Source organism: Alosa pseudoharengus, unplaced genomic scaffold, assembly GCF_046254945.1.
Source record: "Alosa pseudoharengus isolate Yale_2024_CS ecotype anadromous, Long Island Sound unplaced genomic scaffold, YU_APseudo_1.1 YU_APseudo_1.1_scf_3, whole genome shotgun sequence".
In the NCBI taxonomy this organism is placed as follows: Eukaryota; Metazoa; Chordata; class Actinopteri; order Clupeiformes; family Clupeidae; genus Alosa; species Alosa pseudoharengus.
The window spans coordinates 46,705,703-46,730,872 of record NW_027468718.1 but is presented as its reverse complement, the minus strand read 5'-3'; the positions used below and the strand labels follow the sequence as shown (position 1 = coordinate 46,730,872).

At 40.8% G+C, this 25,170-nt stretch overlaps 2 protein-coding genes across 11 annotated transcripts in view; one reads left to right on the top strand and one right to left on the bottom strand.

The window, feature by feature from the left end:
- LOC143100896 (uncharacterized) overlaps positions 1 to 13,923 on the bottom strand; it is a 36,847-nt gene extending 22,924 nt beyond the window's left edge. For 8 of the 10 annotated variants that reach the window (XM_076264470.1, XM_076264473.1, XM_076264471.1 and 5 more), the window contains exons 1-4: positions 13,660 to 13,923; positions 11,143 to 11,199; positions 10,779 to 10,811; positions 7,641 to 7,677 (exon numbers count right to left, since the gene is read on the bottom strand). In XM_076264470.1, the coding sequence (XP_076120585.1) occupies positions 7,641 to 7,677; positions 10,779 to 10,811; positions 11,143 to 11,199; positions 13,660 to 13,754 (222 nt within the window). In that variant the 5' untranslated portion in view covers positions 13,755 to 13,923. The remainder of the gene's footprint in view (positions 1 to 7,640; positions 7,678 to 10,778; positions 10,812 to 11,142; positions 11,200 to 13,659) is intronic. The other 2 variants (XM_076264472.1, XM_076264479.1) reach the window with 1 other exon arrangement.
- A 69-nt stretch (positions 13,924 to 13,992) lies between these two features.
- Positions 13,993 to 24,775, top strand: LOC143100895 (heat shock 70 kDa protein 12A-like). Its single transcript, XM_076264469.1, has 4 exons — positions 13,993 to 14,361; positions 14,595 to 14,819; positions 15,578 to 15,749; positions 19,080 to 24,775. The coding sequence occupies exons 1-4, from the start codon at positions 14,074 to 14,076 to the stop codon at positions 20,129 to 20,131; spliced, it is 1,737 nt and encodes a 578-aa protein (XP_076120584.1). The 5' UTR covers positions 13,993 to 14,073; the 3' UTR covers positions 20,132 to 24,775.
- The last annotated feature ends 395 nt before the right edge of the window (positions 24,776 to 25,170 follow it).

Genomic DNA, 25,170 nt, shown 5'->3' with positions numbered 1-25,170 from the left:
CGAAAAGTAAACAGACAAGCGCACTCCAATCGGGATACCTAGTAGTAGCATATATCAGTCCGCCGCTGCCGTTACTTATATGCCTACTACCAACTTGAGGGAACAAATATAACTATTGCAATGTGATGCAAGGGTAGTTATATTTCTAACACTATTCTATCAACACAGACATTTACAACGATTGCCTGGAATTTGCCTTGGGCAAAAATCATAGCCTAGAGAAAACAATATTTTTTAAATGTTCCAGGAAGATAGGCTTACATATTTTTAGGCTGTCCCTGTTTGATCACAGGTTCAAGAAAATGCCTTAGAATGGATATAACTTCAATGCATTCTAGTTATATTTCATGTACTTTATTTAATGTTGAGTTTTGCTTCCCAACATGCATTGCAATTCATTTACCGCATTTTAGGCTATTATTAGTTTGTTTTGAATTTTGAAACAATATGGTTGGAACAATTTAGCCTAGGCCTACTCTGATGATGTTTTGAACAATATGCTACGGGATATGCCCATTAAAAAATCTTATTTATATTAGTTTATTATGAAAAAGACACCATAGATGTGAAAGTGTCCGCGGGACGTAACAGGAACCCTACACAATGTCGAGGAGGGGACATTCGGCGGGGACCTGTAGGGGACGTCACAGGGACTTTATTTTGTTTGCTGGGTAAACTTAGCCTGGTCTCTGCCTGCCTACGTACTTCCGCTCGATTTCTTTTCCCTACAATACTCCGTCTGGAATAGGTTGATTCGCCCTCGTTTACTTTGGTAGTTGGCCAGCCGAACCAACCAGCGAACAGAGGGCCTCCCTGAGAGCGATTACGTTACAAAGGCATGGTGTTTCAAATACTATGTCCCCGCCCCCGAAACACTAAGAAGGCTCGACATAACATGAAACTTTGATCGAAGATCAGTGTCTTTATACAGTGGGCATCACTTTCAAATGACCACTTCATTCGCGCATTACGAGGCCGTGAAGCTGCGTGAAGCTTTAGTACCACTTTCAGCCACTGTGCGTCGCTCTGCCACTGTACATCGCTCTGCCTGCCGCCCATAATGAAAAAGCAGGAGACTTGCCGAGAGTAATCCCAGCCTACGAATTCAATAACAAAATAAATCATGCATAATTAAACATTACCTCGATTTAGGCTACTTGGGTATGTCTTAAGGCTTGACTACACGGTGGTAACGAAAATCGAAATCGAAATTTGCTGTCTACATTATTCTCAGTGTTGGGGGTAACGCAGCTACGCAAATCAAAACAGTGGTGTGATAATTGAGCCAGTAGAGAAATAACTGTTCAGAATTAATCTGTAGCCTTGGATAAGCTTCTGCAGAAAACAGTTTTGTTGCCGATTTAATACTATCTGGCGACGTTTTTAACAGGCTACACAATAGAGGCTTAGACAACTATGACCCACGTTTTGGTTTCGTAAATTAATTTGCCCTACTTCTTGACTGCAATGTAGTCAATTGACTGCTTGACATGTCATTTGTATTTTTCTGTACAATAAACAAATACATCTACTTTATGCCGCAGAATTACATTCATATTTGGCTGACTTCTGCAGACGCGCAAAAAAACACTGCCACTTCCCTCCCCATATTCCACTGATCACACATCAGACATCAGGGGTGCGTTCCCCAAAAGCTACGCTTAACCCAGATTGGAACTCTTGCAGGGGACTGATAACTGCTGCGAACGGCGGCTGTCATCAGCCGGCCTTAACGCACGTGCGCCACAGAATTGACGGCGTGGGTGAATAGGGGATAAATAACAATAGAGTACACAACTGTTTCACCAGCACATTTAAATGACTTGACTAAAACCGTGCATAACTGGAGGTAGGCCTACACCTGTTATCTGAGCAGTCTGTCCTCATTTTGCGAATGCGAGGACGATATGAGTCTGTTGCATTTCGTTAGATGTCCGAGTCACGCAAAATGTTTAAAAAAAAACACTGGCTCGTAATCACAATAATTTAACACACGACAGTTCGATACTTCATCATGTTCCCATGCCTACATTTTGGTGAGTAGCATAGAGATCGTTAAAACAATATGGCTCTCCGTTTGGGACATCGAAAACGTATATTTTTAATAGGGTAGACGTCGGAGATGCTGACTTGAAAGGGCCTCGGGATAACACGTTATCTCCACTATCATCAGTCAATGCCCCCTTGATCAAAGTGGGGAATGAAAGAAAACGTTTGAGAACCACTGGCTTAAGTTACCTGCAGTCCAGAACACACAGAATATTGCAACAGAAAGTTGCCTTTATAATCAACTAGGCCTAGCCTACTATTTGTTCCAACAGCATTCAAACAAAGCCTTTATAAAAGTGAAAAAAATATTCCATAAGAAGTAAAATAAAATAGGCTACTGTTACTGTAGTAACTGTATCCCAAGCTTTAGCTCCCCACGTCTGTGACAGGCAGACGTCACACCGCTAAATTCTCAGCTTGTTTATACCCCACACTGAACGCGTAAGACCGCTAGGCCCATCACTGTGGGGTGCGGAGCCTACTCTCCGGGATTTAAGTCAAGCAATATAACCATACAAATGTTTCAAAATTAGTAATTTCGGCTTTGTCTGAACTGGTCATTGTAGGCTACGTAAAAAATAAACAAGTAGGCCTATCCCCTATCCAATGATATCGGCAAATGTTTGTTTTCCACATTTCACTTCACCATGCACCTTCGACAATGAATAGCTCATTACTGTTGAACGTAGGCCTAACTGGTATCATTACAAACATTATTGTGTGTCCTAAAAACTGGCATTTTATGGCATTGTGTCATGTAAGGTCGTTGCAAACTCTAGAGAAATGTGTGAGGTGGTCAGCGGGGGATTGGATTGTGTTATTACTTGAACGTTCCACACTATCCACAGCTGTGGTATCGGGGGCAGGAGGATTACTGTTAGAGCAGGCTTTATATAAAATTCTTCAACAGAAGGCCTGCCTCGAATCCTCGAATGCTTGCCCAAAATAAAGGCCTGTGGTTTGCGCAGCCTACAGTAAATAACACACCCGCCACAATGTGCGGTATGATGATTTTCTATGAGCAAGATGTTTTTGGTGCCCTACGCGCACTGCATGTTCTTAAATAACAATGATCATCAGTAGCCTAATATTCGACCATTATTTTGTGTAAATGGGCTATGCATTGGGTTAGACACCAGGGGCCATATTCACAAAGCCTTTTATCTTACCACTAGGAGTAGGCTCCTAAATAGCAATACAAGATTTTAGCTAGGTTTCTCTTATTAAGTTATTCACAAAGCCTTTCAGACCTACTCTTAGTAAGGAAAAATGACAACCCCTGAACAGATTCTGGAGCTGAGCGCTGTAGAATCTTTGACTAAGAGTGAGTGAGTCTTCATTGCTATGGATGACGTTATTACTCATGCACGAGCTTGACTGAAGTGACCACCTTGATTGGCTGATGATTGTAACAAGGGAATGATTCCAAACACCTCCCTTACGATGAGTGGCAGGTGACAGGTCTGAGAATGCGTGCGCTACACAAGGACGGAAGATGATGAATAACTGAATAAAAAGGCCTAGCCTAAATGAATCAAGAGTAAGGCAAAACAAATAGCCTAGTAGCCTAATGAAACATACGGATTGATGTAGTATCTTTGTAACATTATTAAATAAATATGTTAGCCTAGGCTACAATGCCTATGCCTACAAAGATAACATTTTAATTTGATTCACAATAATGTTACATTTAATTTACATGTTGACAATGAGTAGCCTAGTTTTGGTTGTTGTTGGTGGCGTTATTGCATGTTAGTTATGCCTACAATGCAAAATGGCTTCCTCACGATTGGAAGCTCCTGTAGCCGCGTAGGATTTCAAATGGCGAAAAGCCACAAAACCGGTTTGTGAATAGGTCTGTGAGGTAGGAGTCCTCTCGGCTTCTTTTAAGCTGTCACAGAGGTGTGATTTGTTGGGGGCAGGGCCGATATAACTGGGCACAAATGTCTGATGGCCCCCCTGCCCCCCAGCCAACGTGAATCAGGCGGTCAGTTAATAGGCATATCGTGAAGATTTTTCTTGCCATCTAAGGCACGAGCGCATCTGTGAGGCCAAGCCTCACCAAGTAGCCCGTTTGTTTACAACTAACATTGCATTTAATTAAACTGCTTATAGGCTATGCCGAAATAGGTTTCAACATTTTGAATATTAGTGTCGGGTGAATTAGGAAATGTTCTCAAAGTAGCCGTAGGCCTATGGCTGAAAGCTGCTTGGGACCCCCCCCCACACACCCCATTCAAGCAATATAACCATATAAACGCGCGGCCGGCCTGCACTCATTGTTTCAAAATTAGGCTTTGTCGGCTTTGTCGGAACTGAAGAGCTGTGGACGGCACGCCAATGGAAATAAATTAACGTTACGCAACACAACACAGACCCCTCTCTCGCGCCAGTCACTGAAATGAACGCAACACAGAACCCGCTTCTCTCGCGGCAGTCACTGACAGGCTAACCTAGAATAAATGCATGGGGAAAAACACTTCCCCATGACAAAGACATCGTAAAACACTGAAAGTTAATATTTTGTCACTAGCAACATACATCTGTCCTTTGTCGAAAGCAGTTGCATGTATAGCTCTGAACAAAACCGTTCGAGTTATTTAAGGGGGACGAATGAAACATTCTACAGCTTAAATTATGTAAACTTCCCACGACTTTAATATTTGACAACATATCATGAATGGTACTTGTATGTGTTATTTTATATAGACTGCTGCTGGGCTATATGTCTTGGTTCATGTCTGTTAACAACTCATTGCCGTCCTCGCGGTTGCATCCATCCACCCTTCTATGAAATGAAAAAGACGTAGGCTACCTGCAAGCTGGCCTATGATTTCATTGCTGAGTTTGCGGCAAAAAGCAAGAAGATGTTTTTTTCTGAGTCAGGATATGGCGAGTCAATGTCATTTATTTGTCCAATGGTAGCCTACAGACCAGTGTCCATAGTGCACAATGTATCAATAGTTTGAATGTCATGTGTGTTTCAACTCATTGACAAATAGCGTTCAGCATGATTCATTAATTCCCCCTGTAAAGTGTTCGCCTTTGTAGTTTGGTTTCGTGATAGCCTATGATAAACGGCTTATGGCCAAATATGTGACTCAGCTAATGTTATAGGCTATAAAATATAAATATAAACCCGGAAAAAGTTGACAGGTAGCCTAGGCTTTGTTTCGGTCCCGGTGATTATTTATGAAATTGTGCAAACGACAGGTGACAGAACCGGAGAGACTCGTTTTAGTGTCTGAGCATAGGGAATTGTTTGACATGACTTCACAACTTTACCATAACATACCAAAAGCAATAGCCAACATGAGTTTTCTCTTCCGCAACATTTTGTACCCACACGTAACGTTAGTCACTTTGTCTATCGCAAAAAGACGCTTCCGGCTGCTTTTTGGAACAAGAACACTGGCAGATTTTTTTTTCAAACTGAAAAAGCGGTCTGCATAACTTCTTTTGTCAGAAAAAGACGCTAAGTCTGAACGTAGGCCTACCCTATGGCATCAAAAAATTGAAGGGGAGGGTCATGCGTTTTTTCATAATCACTTTGGAGGGTCATAGAAAAATGTCTTGCTGGCGAGGGAGGGTCACGTCTTTTTGGACTAATGCTCCCAAAACTCCTCCGGTAGCCCCTTAAATAAATAACGAACAGTCCCTAATGAAGTAAACTTGTGACCATCAAAACTCGTTTATCGCCTGTAACTCCGTGATAACAGGATGTAACAGGAAGGCATTTGGCTGAGCAACGGAGGTTAATATGCTCTATATTTTGTCCAAATGATGTCTGTCTATCATCGTTGCACTCGGAGAAAACCAGAATGTTTAATTTGTCCTACGTTTCTTCTATGGCTGCAAACGGGATTCACTCGCAGTTAACCAAATATTTCTTTATTAGGGCAGGGCAGGCATATTTCTGGCTATTAAATTATTTCTAAACCAGTCTGCTAAAGTCTGTAGTGAAGTCTGTGTAGGGTTTTCCAGGCTCCATTTATTTTTACGAGACACCCTGCTCACTTGTGCCATCTACCGGTTGTTTGGGTTGTTGCAGCGTCTCACTGGAAAAATACAAATTAAAGTCGCGTGATACCGCGTGATCCCACGCGCGGACCGCGAGTGAAGCTGGCCAAGTCGAAGCACTGCCCACTGTACATGAACTTGAGCATTGAGAACATTGTTCGTGTACACATAATTTACTAAAAAGATCTCACTCCTTGCAAGATAGAGGCAGCGAGCAGAAAAAACAAGTGAGTTGTCTTTTAGTAAACTCTGTGTGATACAATCGTGTTGTTTTAGGACATGTTTCATGCGCCATGAACTTGGGGCGTGGTCAGAGCCGACTGGTGCCTGTTCCCAGTCCCCAGTGTTCAATATGGCGTTAACTATGATGCTAGGCTAGTAAATTGGCCAGATTTACTAGCCTAGCCTCTGCCATTCATTCGTATGGAGGATGGGACTTAATCACTCTCTCCAATTATATATAATACCTCCATGCACACCGCTCACACTCAGATGTACTCGCAATTTGAAGTTTCGGTCTCGCACATGCGCTCTTGCTCGCTCGGTATAGATTCCGGGAGATTTTATCTAATTTGCGCACATCAGGGAACCGTTATCAATATGCGGGAGACTTGGAATGTCTGCACTGCAATCCTCACAGCACTCTGATGAACATGGTTTAAAGACGTGGTTTAGCGATTCACACTACACAGCACCACAAACTCCAAACTTTAAGTGAGAACTAGTGAAAGGAAACCGCTTTCCCATGGAGTCTCCTACTCATGTGCTATCCAGGCTACACCAACACCGAAGCTGGCTACGGGAGAGGAGGGGCATTAAATAAAGTAGAAAATAAAGAAAACCTGCTCTAGCCTGTGGCTACAACACATACACTCACATACAACAACAGCTACCCCGACAAGTTAGAGGAAAATTAGAAACAACTCTCGCTTGACCTCAAACTAGTCCATCTTCCGGTTTCCGCTTTGGCGCGCTCAGCTGAAAAAGCTTAGTGCGACCTGGCCAAAATCCTTGCGCGCCAGAGAGATCTACGTCATTTTGACACCACATTCCGCTACCGGTCGGAAGTGGTGAGTATGTAATAGCCTTAAGTTTACAGATCACTTTCCACCGCAGACACAGTACCCAGCGGAGCTTGTTACACATGGAAGTGGTTTGGCATTACTCTGCTGTAACACACTCGCCCACACAGTCTCACAGGTAGACCATAGCCCAGTCAGTGTCTGCTCCCCCACGCACTTAACACTCCAACACAGTGCTACACCACAGAGCTAGCAGTAAAAATGACAATATTCTGGTCTAAGGACCCAAGGAGTCTGTATATAAGCCTGCCTCAATAATGTTAAGTGGTTCAATCAAGGCCCATTCCACCCTCCAATTAGTGACATAATTGGAGCATAAGAGAGAGTGTAAGCGAGGGAGAGAGTGAGTTTAAGAGAAAGAGGGCAAAACATACATTTAGGGATCTTACCCCTAACCTGGCCCACAGGCTACATAAGGCCAGTAATTTTGGAATTCTGAGTTCATTCTAAAGCAACAGGAAATGGTGACAGCAAGCATGTGCACAGTACCTGTTGACTCTCCAGTTTGATCTTGCCAAGGTTTTCACTGTGTGAAACAAATTGGGACTGTGATCAGGTTATGTATTTGCAGTGTAAGTTCATCATCACTTTATAAGGAGGAGAGAGGAGGAACAGACTACATGGAGATTTCCTGACATGACCCATCTATTTAAACACCCTGTAAACCAAAATCAGAGATTTGACCTGGAAGCACCTTCTGTAGGTTAGAAAACGATTACCGAAGATAATCAGAAGGTAATAACTTTCACAACGATTACTAATCTCTTAATAAGAGATTATTAAGATAATCAGAAGGTAATAACTTTCACAACGATTACTAATCTCTTAATAAGAGATTATTAAGATAATCAGAAGGTAATAACTTTCACACAGCTAGCATTGGCCAGCCGGGTATTGTTACTGGTTTGGGGCAAAGGCATAATGAGTCTCAGGATAGAAATAGCTGCTTCTTTCTCTTCTTCTCTTCTTTCCTCTTGCTCTTCTGGATAAGGCCCCGTTTACACGAAGGGAAGACGCAGATATTTCCCTGCGGTTTGGCCTCTCATTTACACGAAAACCCCGTTTTTATCACAGAAAACGATTATTTCTAAAAACTCCGGCCAAAGTGGAGATTTATGATAACGCCGGTTATGTGTTGTCGTGTCAACTGGGAGAAACGGGGTTTTAGGTTCTCAAACGTCACATTACGCGCCAGAAAATGCTTAACGTCATGTGAGTGCCCTATGTTTACAGTTTGTTTGGCGACTGGTTATGGATGCTATTAAGGTGGTACACATTTTTACGTTTGTGCAAACACTTTGGGCCTGTTTGCATTGGCAAATATCATTCAAAAGGGTGGTGGCTAGAGGGGATACAGCTAAGGGTTAAGGTTAGGGTTAGGTTACTTCCTGTCCTGATACTGTTTATTTCTATGGAGATTTCACTGGAGATTTCACTATCTGTTACGTGACTTCCGTTCTTAGCTGTATCCCATCTAGCCACAACCATTCAAAAGAGAAATAGGAAGTGATTTGTTTCTGTTGTTGCTAATTTCGGGATTCTGATTGGCTAACGTGGGTTTGAGCTTCTCCTTACACTGCCACTGACAGGTTTGGCATGCTCTTGACGGCATATATACACGGGGAAACTTCTCTGAAAACTGACAGGTGTGCATGATGTTATTTTTGAAAACGGAGAGGGTGAAATGTCCGTTTATGAAAATAGCCGGCCATGTATAAATGTAGCCTAAGACTATTTGGCTCTTGGGTCTCTCTTTCTCCTTTTTTGGGTTTATTTTAATTTCTTTACATTTGATGCATGCTTTTAGGAGACTGGTAGGTCATAACTCCAAACAAATAAATGCTAACATTTTATATCATATGTGTTGTTTCTTAATTAAATGATAATCAACTAGATAGCATGACTGATATCATGTCAAAATGTCAATGTCAAATTGTATCTCACGTTAGTTTCTAACAATATACAAGGCATTAGCTGCTAAGTATAAATAAGGGTAGATTAACAAGCTAATTTAATTATTTATTCCATGTCCGAAAGAGTGATTCATTTGAAGTGGCAGGTTCAGAATTCTTGAAGGGGGGGGCGGGGGCACCTATCTCACGACATGGGGTCCCAACCCCACGTAAAAAGCTACAATCAAGCATGGACAGATTATGAGCCACTGGGCTCCTGGGCATAGATATGAGGAGGGCTCACCTCATGAGTTGGTAACCCTTAAATTATGACTTCTGGCAATTTTTGTGCAAAAACATGGACAGATTAAGATATACAAATATGACACAGGCATCAACAGATTTAAGGCATCTTGCTGTGAAACATTATGCCAATTACAAAGCATGATTATCACACAGCATGACCTCTGTTATTTGACTGAGGAGATATCAGGGATGAACATAATCCATGGTGTATGATTGAGGGGCCCAATTAAGGCATATCACACAACATAATCCTTTATTTGACTGAGGGGTCCCTTTTAAGATATGAAGGGTGAATAACATAGTAGCCCGGTAGGCCCGATCAGTAATTCAATCCTGACTGTAGGGAACTACATCTAATTTTACTGGGATTTGTCCCATTGCAAGGGCACATCATAGTGACAGTGCTATATGAGGGGCACGCATGATTTTTGTTTTCCATCAGAAAAGCACCTGTAGGGAACATCAAGTTTATCCCGTATTTTCCACTGCAGGGGCATCCTTTAGGAAACTTCTCTAAATCGTTAGTAGGGACACCCTTTACTTATCCAGCACCTACATTGGCACTTCTTAATGTTTTCTCACATGTAGTACAATTTACAGGGCAGCATTCCACTGCATTCTGTACTGGAAATGACACCCTTTGGAACACTGGCATGTACGGGCAGCATAGCGGGCACTCCATAATGGCACCCTTTTCCAAAGGAAGGGCACACACACATGGAACGCCAAGTATAGACCATTTTAAGAGGCACTTTATAGGGTTTATGGATTACATTAACAACTTTGGCACTCATTAAGACACGTTCTTCTAACTTATTGTTTGAAGTGGCACTCTCGAAGGCACTAAAACATTTTTCTCATGTAAATGTCAGCTAATAGAACAGTTTTGAGGGCACTTTATCACATTTATTTCAATCATGGGGGCACCAGCACTGTTCTGTCCTATTATGTTCAGGACACGCTAATCATTCGCAACCAATGTGAATATCTTCCTGATCTGTGTTTTGTACTTTACAATATCCTAACAATATAAATTGTTAATGAGGATGTTTGATATACATCTCAATGAGAATGTCGACATCACAATTATGTTAAAGTTGCAGTCAGCGATTTTATGCTATTTCAACCCCATTACATTTTTGTCACATTCATCAATCATCAATTTTCTCTTCTGGACCACTGGCTGCCCATTCTGTGAGTACTTAGTAAAAAAAAAGAAAAAAAGTCTCTGTAGGCAGCCTGGGCCCAGGTTTTAAAAACTGGAAACAAAGAAATGAAACCTTGTGTGGAGTTAATGTTAATTTAAACATAAACACAAACAAACGTGACTTTCTGCAAAATCGCTGACTGCACCTTTATTCGTATGAATATTTGACATCACTGATTGTTAGTGATAAGACATGAAGCCATAACCATTTTCATAACTTACTTTTGTTCACATGCTTCTTCCGGTTCAGTGTGACTTAAACAGATAAGCAAAAACAATCCAAAACGGAAATCACTTGATATGCCCTTTCCAATTCAAAAATGGCCCTTTATTTTTATTTTTATATTTATTTTGTGCAAACTATTTTAAAACAAGCCTTTGAGTTTGAGAAGAGAATAAACATGTCCAAAAAACAATTTTCTAGTTGAATGTCATTATGAACTCTAAAAATATTACAATGTCCTTAAGGCATCTATGCTTTTTAGGGGATCTAGAAGATCTTTACATACAGGTGGCAGGTGGGTAAAGATGTGAGGTCAACAAACAGTAAATGCCCCGTTTTGGCTTATTCTGTCCTATAACTTACACATCTTTCTTCCCCTCATCCTGCGCATGGACTGATTGTTGAGCTATTTGAGAAGATCTAAATGGGAAGGAAAAAAGACTGTTATATATTTATCTACAGGTTGTTTTATTCAACAGTGCCTGCCAAATAAAACAAACAATGGCTTACAGTTATCCTGAGTTGCTTTGGTACTTGTCAAAAATCACTTTTCCAAAAAAAAGTGTATGAGTCATTTTGTCTTCGTTTTTAAATAAGACAGTCAACCGAATTTACCCTAAACATGACTTAGGGCCACAACAGTAGTGGCTTTCTCTCATTCTGGCCTGCCACATCCACACTGACCTAGTGGCCAGGTGTTATACCTATATGCTTCTTTGCCTTTGAACAGATTCTCATCCATTATATGTAAAAAAAAGTTTTAATCACAAGAAACCTTATAAATGTAGATGACTTGTCATTTGTTTGACACATAGTAATGATTTAATCTTTTGGCATGTATGACTCTGCAATGAAAATATACGTAGATGGTGAACAGCTGACAACAGCTGCAAAACCACACACACACACACACACACAGATATACTGTATATATATATGTATGTATATATATATATATATATATATATATATATATATATATATATAGTTGTATCTCCTGGGGTACATTGCCCTATTAAGGTATAAAATATTCAAAATGGTGAACTTTTGATACATAAAACTGATAAATTGTTGCTTTCCTTGATCATTTATGTCATAAATGCTATTTTTAAAATTGATTTCACATTTTGTTTTTATTAAATTCTACTATATCGTATAGAGATGACATCTCATCGGATGTTCTGAATTTACTGGCTTTTTGCTGTTGACTGGTGCTTAAACGTTTTCATCTGCCAAATGTATATAAACGCAGAAGTACACACAGTTATTAAATGAGATAACAAATGTATATAAACGCAGAAGTACACACAGTTATTAAATGAGATTACAAATGTATATAAACGCAGAAGTACACACAGTTATTAAATGAGATTACAAATGTATATAAACGCAGAAGTACACACAGTTATTAAATGAGATTACAAATGTATATAAACGCAGAAGTACACACAGTTATTAAATGAGATTACAAATGTATATAAACGCAGAAGTACACACAGTTATTAAATGAGATAACAAATGTATATAAACGCAGAAGTACACACAGTTATTAAATGAGATTACAAATGTATATAAACGCAGAAGTACACACAGTTATTAAATGAGATAACTTGTCAATTTGTCAGTATTTGTGCAGTCATCTGGCTTTTCTTTTTGATATACCAAAATGGCAGCAAAATAAAGCCTGTACATACTCAAACAGTGCTATGCTATTTGTATAACAGGGGAAATTTGCAGGGAGCCATCCATACCAAGACCTTAACAGTCATAACCCACTCAGGTTCCGGAAGTAACACTCTAATTTACATTCTCCTTTGAGATCTGGATTATAAGCCATAAAATCATGACCGTCCAAGGTGGACTTTGGTTAAAACCAGCTAGGCATGATCAAGCGATTGTATATGCTCAGAACTTCACAGGTCAATGCGTGGCCATCCAATGAAAACGGTTCTGCTTACCTTAAAAGTGGCTCAATGTAAACTGTGGAGTAAGAAATCTTGTCTCACATTCAAAAAGAAAAAAGCAAGGCCTAAAACACTTCATACAGATTTTTCATCAAATGGAGAAATCAAAGGGGAACTTACATCCAGTGCCTGACCCCATAGGGAGATGGGTGGTGACTGTTGAGTTCTACATAAGGGACTGTTCATTGGTTAAGCTGATTGACCTGCTCACTTCAGTAAATATGGCCAAATGTCCCTGAATTTAAATTTTATGTCACCTAAATTCCTTAGATTTTTAGGCATTTGCTCCATTGCCTCTTCTTCCTCCTCCTCCTCCTCCTCCTCAGTACAGCAGAACTATTCACAGCCTCTAGTTCTAGCTCTCAATTCTGCCTGATTATCCTCATCTTCATCACTAGTGCCTATATCTGAAGAGTGTTCAGGGATCTCATCCATCACGCTCATTATCTCGCTCCTCTATTCATCCTTTTGCTGCCATAAAATGAGCTAACTGTGATACCCTGAAGGGCAATATATGGTTGTACTGTCATAATGTACATATCTGTACTTGATAACATCTGTTTTTGCACGGTATATTAGCATATCTTCCTGTTTGAAACTACATTTTCAATGTTACACAGAATACCTATTGACCAAATGTTACTGTATACCCTAATCTGGCAACGTATCTTGGGGATACATACATTTCAAGGTTACTGTGAAAGACATGGCTGGGTTGTTTGTTGGAAAAGTCGATAACAAACAGTTTTCATTTGAAACATAGTACTGTAGCAGGAGGAATTAACATCAACAGCAATAGTTGTTGCAACAGTTTCACCACTGGTATGTCCAAACAGATTCCTCAAGTACATATTCTGAGTTTCCACGTTCAGTTCAGTCTCTGGAATGATCAAAGTAACAGTTGTTCTGAACTTACTGTTGACTGTCGTTGCCATTTTCTTTGTCGGTTGTGGAAGCCACACCCTGGTGCACACTGTCGTTTGTGGCCTCAGGTGCATTGCAGCTGGCCATTTTTTCTATCCTGTTTTAACTTTGCAAATCTGTTAACAAACCTGTGTGATCTTCTCTGTGCTAGTTTGCTGGTCACTCAGTGTAAGTTAGACGATCAATAGCAAAATAAGTGCTCTCTGGACTTTGGTGTGTACTACTGTGGTACATTGTGTCCTTCCTGACTGGTCACACCCAGAGATGGCACCACCTATTAAAAGGGTTGTACTTCTCAGAAAACAAAAGTGAGAATTAACTGCACACAGCCTGTGGTTTCACTCATTCGTTAGGGCAATCCTTCAGTAAATGTTGGATTTAGGTTAGAGTCTTTTTGTTAGTTAAAATGAGTGCCTCATTTTTTATCATTGCCATTGATTTTGGCACAGCATACAGTGGATATGCTTTTTCTGTAAGACCAAAAAATGAGGAAATACCCGACATTAGAGTACCATTCTGGACCCAAGGGACTGGATTGAAATCTGTAAAGACACATACATGCATTTTATTTGATCAGCACGGAAAGTTTGTATCGTTTGGTTTCGAGGCTAAAATGAAATACACCAAGATGCCTAGTAATGAGGCGAGAACACATTTTTTCTTTGAAAACTTCAAGATGAATCTGTACAACGCAGTAAGTCTTACGTGTAGTAGGGGGAATGGGGTTATGTATTGTTTTACATTTTTGCATGTTTGTAAGGAGGTTCTTGTTGTCATACATTATGTATTATAACACTAACATTGTCTTAAATGCATTCTGACTATCCATCCAAGTCTATTATTTGTAGATTTGCTCAAAGGAAAATCATGTTAGAGTATGTTTATATTGCATTGCATTTAGTAGCATGCGTCTGTGTGAAACACCAGGCACTTGACCGGGACATGACGATTCAGACTTGTGATGGGAAGTCAATGAGCGCTGTAAAAGTATTTTCTGAGAGTCTTCGCTTCCTGAAAGACCACGCCCTAAAGAAGATTGCTGAGCATACAACAGGCAAGACATTTATTGCCTCTGATGCAACATGGGTGTTGACTGTACCAGCCATCTGGGGTGCTTCAGCCAAACAGTTCATGAGAGAAGCCGCAAAACAGGCAAGACATTATTAAGCCATAAAACCACACTATGTCATACTAGTTGAACATGTTTCTGCCGCAAAGCTGCAGGAACCCTATTTTGTTTGTTCTGATTATTTTTCCCTGTTAGTATTATTTTCCTGCTGCAAAACTGTATCTACAGCCCAACCCGTAATAGATACAGACACTACATTTTCACCATAGGTCCCAAATAAGTTCACGATCTCACAAAACAGAAATGACCCAATTCTGCCCATAGGGAGCGTTAAAATAAGCACATTTAAGTTTTTGCTCACATCTGCGGCATCCAAAGTGGGTGCCACAGCCGCCACGTATCAATATCTCATGTACCATTTGACATAAAAGGTGAAATTTGCCACACTTATACCCAGCCTCATTTTATCACATTTTCTCATCTGCTAATTGACTTGCTGTTCAAAATGGCTGCCAATGGTCAATCAAATGTCAATTGTCAATATTGCCCATTTCTTCTCTTGTAAAGGTCTTATCTAAACTTGGTACACACAAATCAATGTGACATTTTTTGGACATTTTATTGTATAAACTCTTTGCCGTAAAAACGTGAAATTTGGCAGACATACACCTCATGTAAGTATCTCATGACCGACACATAGACATATAAAAAAGGTGTGCTTATACTTTGTCCCATTTCATCTTTGACCTTTGACGTTTGACCTGCTTGGGCCCTGATAATCACCACTTCTGGTTATATCTACTATTATCATTATAATTATTAACACACATAACTTTTTCAGGCAGGTATCATAGACAAGTTTGACTCCAAAACCCTGATAATCGCCCTGGAACCAGAGGCAGCCTCTGTGTGGTGCAAGCAACTCCCAAAGCAAGGCTTCCTTGGGGTAGGACAGCAGGGGAATGTTCTGGAGCAAAGCACTGGGACACAGTACATCGTTGTGGACTGTGGAGGTATGGTGTTTAACAAGGCTGTAGTCATGATGTCAACATGGGGGGGGGGGGGGGGGGGTAGTATTTCATTACATTTCCTGCCAGGCAAAAATATTAGTTAAGTCGTTAGTTAAGTCAGTCAATTAGAGTATTCCAAACTTTTGATGGATGTAGGCATGGATGGATTATGAACCCTGGGCACAGATGTAAACCCCCACCAGTTAAGATAGGGGCAGGCTCGGACTGGTAATCTGTACAACCGGGGGTAAATGGCAGCTGGGCCGGTGACCTCCGGGATTTAAAAAAAAAGAAGTTATTTAGCCAATTGCGGCCCGTCATGTAGGCCTAGGCCTAGCCTATACATGCAGTTGCATCCATTTGGCTTGGGGGGTGACAGGTCAATCATTTTGGCCTCTTCATGACAGGTTCAGTGTGTGTTACGATCGCACCCCCCTGCCCCACCCCCCAAGTGGATTTGTCCAAGCAGCCGCTTGCTTTGTGGGGAAATATAGCCTACGAGTCCATGCATGGTAGCCTAGGCTATATAAGTGCCCTCCGCTGGCTGGTGTTCACATCATCGCAGTTTAACGGTAAACAGCAATCAGAGGTGTCTAGTTTTATTCCATAAATATATTGTTTTTATAGACGTTAGTTGCACGTGCTACCAAGAGCTTCCATTTACTGCACCATTGGCTACTGTAGTGCGGTTTGTCTGTCAACATAACAAAACAAAAAAATACGGGTAGCCTACAATTTTCGCATCACCTTGGTGGAAAAGTGTAGCACAGGTTAAAGAAAACCCATTCATGTTTGGACTCAAAAGGAACTTCAAAGTATTCCCCATATAGTAGCCTTTTAGCTCACAACGACAGTGAAAGTGAAACTTGGAAAGTGAAAGTCTCTCCACCGAGTGTTACATTAGATGCACAATCAATTGCGAGTCGATGCAGGTAAAAAGTATCAACTGGTAGGTTAGTAACGAAGGTAGCCTAATCTTGCAAAATGTGTTGACGGCACACAAACTTGGGCAAAAACGTTTAGTATAGCCTACACTTGTGGTGCTGTGAATTGCGGACTATAACCAAAGTAAAGAAGATTTGCACCAAATAAAGGCTGTGGTTGTGTTTCTACAACATGTTGGCACAAATCGTAATTTCTGTCAACTATGACGATCTCCATGCATGTGCAGTAGCCTATATTTTTCATTTAGTCAAGCAGTGACATGTGGTTTAATGCATGGGGTAACATGACGTGAGACAGACAGAAGATGAGCCTGTCTTTAGTGGCCTATCCCTAAAATCCTGTCCCTCTCAAATCACTTTAAAATGGTGTGAGTAGCAACCAGAATTTAAAAAAACAATCCCGGAGAGACACCCCCGGACCCTGAGGATTTTTTTTTACTAAGGCTTAGACTCATAGGTTTTGACCTATAGCCTAATAAGATTTTGTATTTGGATATTGATTTTATTATGCTGGCAGCTAATCATACAATTTTAACGTAGTTTGCTTGCTTGTGTGCTTGCTGTAGTATTAGTATACTATATGGTATATATAGTATAGTATATAGTATTAGTATAGCGCTTTATTTATATATGGCAGCCGTGGCCTACTGGTTAGCCGGAGGGTTGCCAGTTTGAACCCCGACCAGTAGGCACGGCTGAAGTGCCCTTGAGCAAGGCACCTAACCCCTAACACTAACACTGCTCCCCGAGCGCCGCTGTTGTTGCAGGCAGCTCACTGTGCCGGGATTAGTGTGTGCTTCACCTCACTGTGCGTTCACTGTGTGCTGAGTGTGTTTCACTAATTCACGGATTGGGATAAATGCAGAGACCAAATTTCCCCCACGGGATCAAAAGAGTATATATACTTTATATACTTTTATACAACAATTGGGTTCTATGGAACTATTTATTTGTTTCTGATTGGCCGAGAGACGTTTCATGAGTTGGAATATCCCTGGACATTTCAACTCAGACTTTGCACAGCTAATAATAAATCACTCCGCGATACAATGCAAAGATTTGACACAATGTTCTCATACCAGCTCTCCACTATTTTAAAGAGGAACTTGGCAACTATTTCAACGTAATAAACCCGTTTAGAAATCATTTGGATGGTTAAATGACCTGTTCCGGTGAAAATGGTGACTTTCCCTGCTGCGCCTAGCGTCCCCAGGCGGAAAACCAACCTTGCAACATTGAGACTACCGTCCCGGAAAGAGAAGTGAGAAACAAGAAAATCGTTTTAAATCTTGTTTCTTACCTTGTAACATCCACATAGTTCTATCAAACTTATGCTAACCGTTTGCTAGCTTGTAAACAAATCCATGTACTTTATCGTTACCTTTTCCCACAGTTTGAAATAGCATAATGCACAATTTATCCAGCAGAGGGGGAAATCCTGCCAAGTTTCCCTTTAAGCAATGGGTTACTCCTTAGCAAACCATAACGAAACAGTGCTTCACCACATCTGTGGATTAAGCCACACAGTCAACTCAATATAAGTAAGATAAACGAGGATGCTTATTGTTCTCAGCATTGCCAGCATTGTGTATAATATGATTGTCACTTGGAGGAGACTTGTAGATAACTAACGTTAGCATAGTTAGCTAACCGCTGCTAATGTGCTAGCATCGTCACGTCAGGCTGTGCACAGTAGTGTAACATTTATTCACCATAAATTAATAAAGTTGAGTGGTTCTGCAATGTAGGCTATGTTTCCGTTTTTTTGCAGTACCATGTCCCTTACATGACATGGCCCAGTGTCCTTGTAACATGCATGCAGCAAAGCTAAATATGAATGTGATTTCAGCCCGACTTTCAACATTTCTTTCAAGAAGACACGTAAACCACAAATACTCGTAAAGAGGGATATGGAATGTTGGTTACCTAGCAACCAAGACACTGTCTATTGAAAAGGGAACTATTTTTTGATGCGAAAGAACGATGTCAAAATTAACATTTTTAAACAATAATGGGGTGTTTTCAGATTATTTCGTTTGTGGTAGAATTGTTGTATAAAAGCAATATAGCACTCGTGATCATGGGATTGGTCATGGATATTCCCACGGCTGTTATTGCCTGCGCCACTCGGCCTCCAGCCTCGTGGCTACGGCCGAACAACACCCGTGGGAATATCCATGACCAATCCCACTCTCACTTGTGCTATATTGCTTAAATATACTTATTTTTCTATGGCGTATTTTGGGGGGGTACATTTTGGTCATATCTGAATATTGTGTCTTTGGTGACTACGGCCCTGGTGTTTAAGCAAGTTGTCAAACCTCTTTTCTACATGCAATAGCATCAAGTAACTTTACAAAGATACTAATGTAACTCTGTCTATTTCTAGGTGGAACAATTGACATCACTGCACATGAAGTGCGAGACCGAGGATATCTGAAGGAGCTCCACAAGGCCTCTGGGAATAATCTAGGTGGTCAAATGATAGATAGCAAGTTTGAATCTTTACTCATTGAGATATTTACTGACGATGTCTGGGCTGAATTTCAGAAAAGAGAGCCTGGTGAACTGCTTAAGAGAAAGACTGAATTTTCATTTGTGAAATGTGGAGATGAGGAGGAAGACGATGATGACGCTCTCATCACTTTCCCTATTAGCTTGATGGCAATAGCAGAAGAACATGGTGAGCAAAAAATCTCAGAATTCTTCAATTACGTTGAGGGAGCTGATTGGCAAAATGGCTACATTAAAATTTCTGCTAGCAAGATGAGGTCTCTTTTTGAGGAAAGCTTAAAAGGTATAAGCAATAACATCAACCAGGTCTTGTCCCACAACGACACTAATATCCAGTACATTCTGCTTGTGGGAGGCTATGCACAGTGTAAACTACTGCGAAAGCACATCACGAAAGAGTTTGGTAGAAGATGTACCGTTCTCTGCCCAGTTGAACCCCAGGTGGCCATTTTAAAGGGGGCAGTGCTATTTGGATTGAAACCTAAAGTCATAGAATCACGAGTAAGCACTCGCACATATGGCATTATGGAATCTGAGCATTTCAATCCATCTAGGCATAGCAGATCGAAAGTTCACTACAATAAAGACAGGATAGAATATTGTAATGTTTTCAAAAGACTGGTAAAAGTGGGAGAGTCAATTGGATGTGATGAGGTCAGGGAGCATTATCTTACACCAGTAAACAGCGATCAGAGAGAAATGGTCTTCCAGTTTTACTGTACGGAGAAGGAGGATGCCATTGAGGTGGATGAGGATGGAATGAAGAATATTGGCAACTTCACTGTGCCAATGCCAGACATCAGCAAGGGCATGAATCGATGTGTGAGGTTAGAAGTCCGATTTGGCAATACAGAGATGCAGGCCACAGCAACTGACATGGAATCAATGCAAACTGAATCTGTCACACTGGACTTCTTATGCCACTAACATCTACCTCATTGTTCTCAAGATAGTACTGAGAGTATGAAATGTAAATAAGTTTCACTTGAGACTTGAGTTTGTGGGAAATACGATTTGATGCAACTAATTAATTAATCAAGCAAATTAACTAATTTATTTTCCAAGTTACCATAATTTATTCTGCTAAGTCCTTCAGTTAGTTTTATAGCTGCAGTTGGCAAGATTTTTTTGATCATACTCACTGAAACCGACATTATGCTCCGACAGAACAACATCAGCCGGTTTTAGAAAAAAACCCACACTTCTACCTCCACCTAGAGTCTGCAAAAATCCACAGCTCCCGTTTCTTCTGGTCCAATCAGAGCAGGGCTGTGTGAGATCTGACTGTCAATCAGTCTGGTGCGCACTGACAAGCACAAACTCAATGAGAGGGTGCTCGGTGGTAGTGGGGGAGGGGCATGAGAGTTGTAAACATTCAAAATTTTGGCTACTTGCCAACTGCAGCTTTAAATGCTGTGTATGGAAATGATATTGTTAGAACTTAGAGTACAACATCCCATAATGATGGGATGAACAGAGATTACTTAAATGGAATAAGTAGTGAGATGACAGAGACATAGGGATGAATCATTTTGCTTAATATCTCCCACCAAAAGTGTCTTTCTTTTAGCTGATTGGTCCGTGTACTTTTGCATTCATTCATTATTCTATTTGGGAAGTTAAATGGAAATTAAAAAACAAGTGGCATGTGACTTTTTGAAGTTCTATAGTAACTTGCTAAAGCAAAATTATGTTGTATTTTGACATATTCCAGGGATTACAAAGACAATGTTGATTTAATGGATAAGGTAAAATGCAAAATGCAATAAAGAAAAATAAATGTCATTCTAAAAGTGTTGTTTGGAGGCTACCTAAAAGGTATGAACTAGATTTTCTGCAACAACGACTCCTTTGGTTGTGGTCATATATTTTCACTGGGTAGGACCAGTCTCTACAGAAATTTAAACACTGATGTGCTCAGGGTTGGCCGTAAGCTAATAGGCTTAGCTTAAGCTACTTCTGTTTGCTAACGAAATGTCAAGTTCCAACTGCGCTTCATGCGACAGCCCAGCCTACTCCTCGTTTGAGATGGTGAACATCACAAAATCTACACTACACTCATCAAAGAGCATCCACGTCATGCGCCGATGTCTGGGAGGCGCTGTGAAATGTCTGCATGCATTATGACTGTAGGTTAAAGCCTTTATGCCTCAAGGGATGTCATATCATTCAGATGGCCACAATATGACCCCCCCCCCCCTCCTCCCCATCAGAAAGCATTAGCGAAAAGCAGCCTCAAGTCAACATTGTGTTTGTAATCCCTGTAATATGTCAAAATACGACATCATTTTTATTTAGCAAGTGACTATAGAACTTCAAAAAGTCACAAACAACTTGTTTTTCATTTTCCATTTCACAAAATAGAATAACGAATGAACGCAAAAGTACGCAGACCCTGATGGTCATCCTGTGAATGTTTTAAAATGAATTCATTCTCCGTCCATGTACTTTTGCGTGCATTCATTATTCTATTTTGGAAGTGAAATGGAAAATGAAAAGGCAAGGGGTAGCCTGTATGACTTTTTGAAGTTCTATTGAGAATGAGGAGATCAGTCATGGTGGCTTGCTGTCACGACTAATTGCTGGATTAGTACTGGCGCCGTCCTATGGCGACTTGGTGTTGCTCTGTCTGTCAGTATGTTTGTTTGTGCTGTGTTTACGCCTGGATTATATTTTTGGGCCACTTTAGACTTTTGCCTATGTAGGGACGAGCCATGAATGAATGAATCATGTACTGTATGTACTACAGTATGTCTTATGTCTATGTCTTTGGCTTCCTATTTTTGTTTGGTGTCTTCTTGTCTGTTGCATTGTAGAGCACACTGCAGCAAATTCCTAATAACTTCTGATGTATGGCAATTAAATGATTGAATTTAATTGAGTTTAAACTCAGAAATTAAGAGGAAGTTATGAACTTTATACTTTATAATATAACCCCCATAGATCACCTCACGGTGTCCTCATGAAAGTAGAAGCTAGTCAGAGACACAGATGAACTCAGCCAAACACGGATGAACAATGCTGTTCTTCAATGTACAAATTTAATGTACAGTAGGATACTATACTGTAGATTCACACAGGGACAGGTTCAGCAGTAAGTAAAATAAATATCACACACGTACAACAGCGGTGGCATTACGTGACTATACACACTAAGGTGCATGAGAGAGCCTAGTGATGCGACAGTGCAGTAACAAGTGACAGACTCAGTTGAGACTGACTGAGGTAACTTGCAAGTATGGAAGGCTCCATACAAAAAATAATAACGTTTGGGTACACAGATGATTTATCTGACAACGCAAAAAATAAATGAACAGCGGTCTGCAGTGTGCATATTAGCGACATAACCATCACCACGTCGACTTTCATCTGTCAGAAGTTAGTTGTGATAGAGACAAAGTAACGACAAGTTTTTAGCCTAAGCCGCTCTCTTTCTCCCTCCCTAAACACACCCATAAGTTAGGCTACACCAGTCATAGGCTAAGTAAACTGCCAGCAATTAGCATAGAAAGGTTTTCAGCCTACTTTACATGTTAGGCTTGTGTATATTATATTGGCTAGCGTTGAGGGTCCTAAAATCTTTCCCCTTTTGCTTATGCAGCTCTAGTGTTGTGCTGTCGCACCTGTCAAAGTTTGGCAGACATCAACTTTTTCCATGTGGGGAAAAAAAAAAACTGCAACCCTTGTTTTCAACCCACGACAATCTTGTGATGCACTGGAGCAGTTTTTCCACACTGCAGTGTCTTCCAGGCGTCTTAAAGTAGTGCAGAATAACAACTACTTCTTCTGCTAACAGACAATGAACACTCTCTAGTCATAAGTTGTAGTGGGTATCCTGACAACATGACACAATGGATCATGTGAAATGCAAAATACAATAAAGAAGAAGAAGAATAGTGCAGTCTTCTACAATTGTTCTTACGCGTCGCGAACGGAACGCTTCAGTTATGTGCCCGGTGTAGCCACCCTGTAACCGCGTTATTTGGACAATAGGCTACCTACAAGGTCCGAACTAGATTTTCTGAAACATTGGCTCCTTTGGTCGCCTGCCGGTCATACATTTTCATCGGGCTGGAGCAGTCTACAGAACTTTGAATGCGCTAGGGGTTGGCCGTTCTGGTTGCTGACGAAACGTCACGTTCCAACTGCGCATCATGGGAAAGCCTAGCCTACTCCTCGCTTGAGTTTGTGATTGTGAACATTGCAAAATCTACACTAAGCATCCATGTCCTGTGAGGTGCTGTGAAATGGCTCCAATGCATCACATGCTTTGGCAACAGGTCACAGATTATGTCTGTAGGTTATAGGCTTTATGCCCTTGAAGAGACTCATATCATTCAGATGGCTACGATATGACCCCCCTACTTAAAGAATTAGCAAAAACCGGCCTCGTTTCTACTTCCAGGTCTATCTAGTAGGTAGCCTAGCCTACAGATAACACGGTTAGAATGACATTTATTTTTCTTTATTGCATTTTGCACTTCACATTGTCCATTCATTAAGTCATCATCGTCTTTGTAATCCTTGGAATAGGTCCAAATACGACATCATTTTCACTTAGCAAGAGACTAGAACTTCAAAAATTCACAAACCACTTGTTTTTCCATTTTTCATTTCACTTCCAAAATTGAATTAGCCCGGTTAAAAGCAGACCCTTCTCAGTCGTAACTGAGAGTGGGTCTGGGGAAGGTTCGTTCACAGCCCATTTCCAAAGGGCATTCCCAAACGGACGCTGATCAAAGTGCCTCGGACGCAATAGGAGAGGCCAAAAACCAATCAGAGCAACGAAAGAGACAGAGTGACGGAAACACACAGTTTGCAACACTGTCTGGTTGTAGGAGAAGCAGGAAGAATTAACCACTTTTTAATTAAACGTGGGCTAATTTACAAAGACATCGTGCCACACTGAAAGCTAATATTTTGTCACTAGCCATTTACATCTGCCCTCTGTCAAACACAATTGCATTTTTTAGCTCTGAACAAAACCGTTCACGTTCAAACGAGCATTTTGTTTCATTCGTCCTTTCTGGCTGACCGGGACATATAAAGTAGGAATGGGGGACGAGAGACTGAAACGTTCAAAGCAATTATGCCGGAATTGTTTCAAGGCAAACACTGAAGTGTAGCATTATAGTGTAGAGTTATGTGTAGAGTTATGCTCGCATAGCACACCAATTCAAAAGTAGCCTATGTGTTTTCTGTCGGCTATGTGTCCAGCTACTATAGTCCTATACTGTAAATGAACAGAATATCAAACCGTTTTCAGTAGCCTACCACTGTTGCAGATATCACATAGGTATCCCTTACATACATGTTTGTACAATGTCAATGTTGCATATTCCAACATAAGAACTCCCTGTCTTAAACCAACGTGATATCAGCTTCAAACAAGCGGCAGCAGCCATGGTTGAACAGGGTGCGCTATCGTCATCGTGTAAAGCCCGCTTCAAGGGTTCTGATTGGTGCCTCGATCTAGGAAAATTGGAAATGGGCTAGAATAGACCTCTCCAGAATAAGTCCCGCCTCCGTAACTTCCGTATCCATCCAACTTCCGGGCGTGGATTGTCTATGGGGAATAACATGGCGTTATGAAATATCATACCGGTAAAATATCTGTAGGTAGCGAAGTTGAAAAAGCTGGTGGGCAGATTGGCCTACACACTTCTGCCATATAGTTTCCACTGGATTTTTTGATTGTCGGTGCCGTTTAAGTAGTATACTATAGACTATACTACTCAAACGGCACCGAAAATCAAAAAATCCAGTGGAAACTAGACGGCAGAAGTGTGTAGGCCAATCTGCCCAGCAGCTTTTTCTACTTTGTCACCTACAGAGTTTGACAGGTACGATCTTTCAAAACGCCATGTTATTTCCCATAGACAATCCACGCCCGGAAGTTGGATGGATACGGAAGTTAGGAGGCGGGATATATTCTGGAGAGGTCTATGGGTTCTTGGCCAGACGGA

Coding starts and splice junctions, on each gene's coding strand:
- LOC143100895 (XM_076264469.1), top strand. CDS start 14,074: ATGAGTGCCTCATTTTTTATCATTGCCATTGATTTTGGCACAGCATAC. Junction 14,362..14,594: donor AGATGAATCTGTACAACGCA/GTAAGTCTTACG, acceptor GTGAAACACCAG/GCACTTGACCGGGACATGAC. Junction 14,820..15,577: donor TGAGAGAAGCCGCAAAACAG/GCAAGACATTAT, acceptor TAACTTTTTCAG/GCAGGTATCATAGACAAGTT.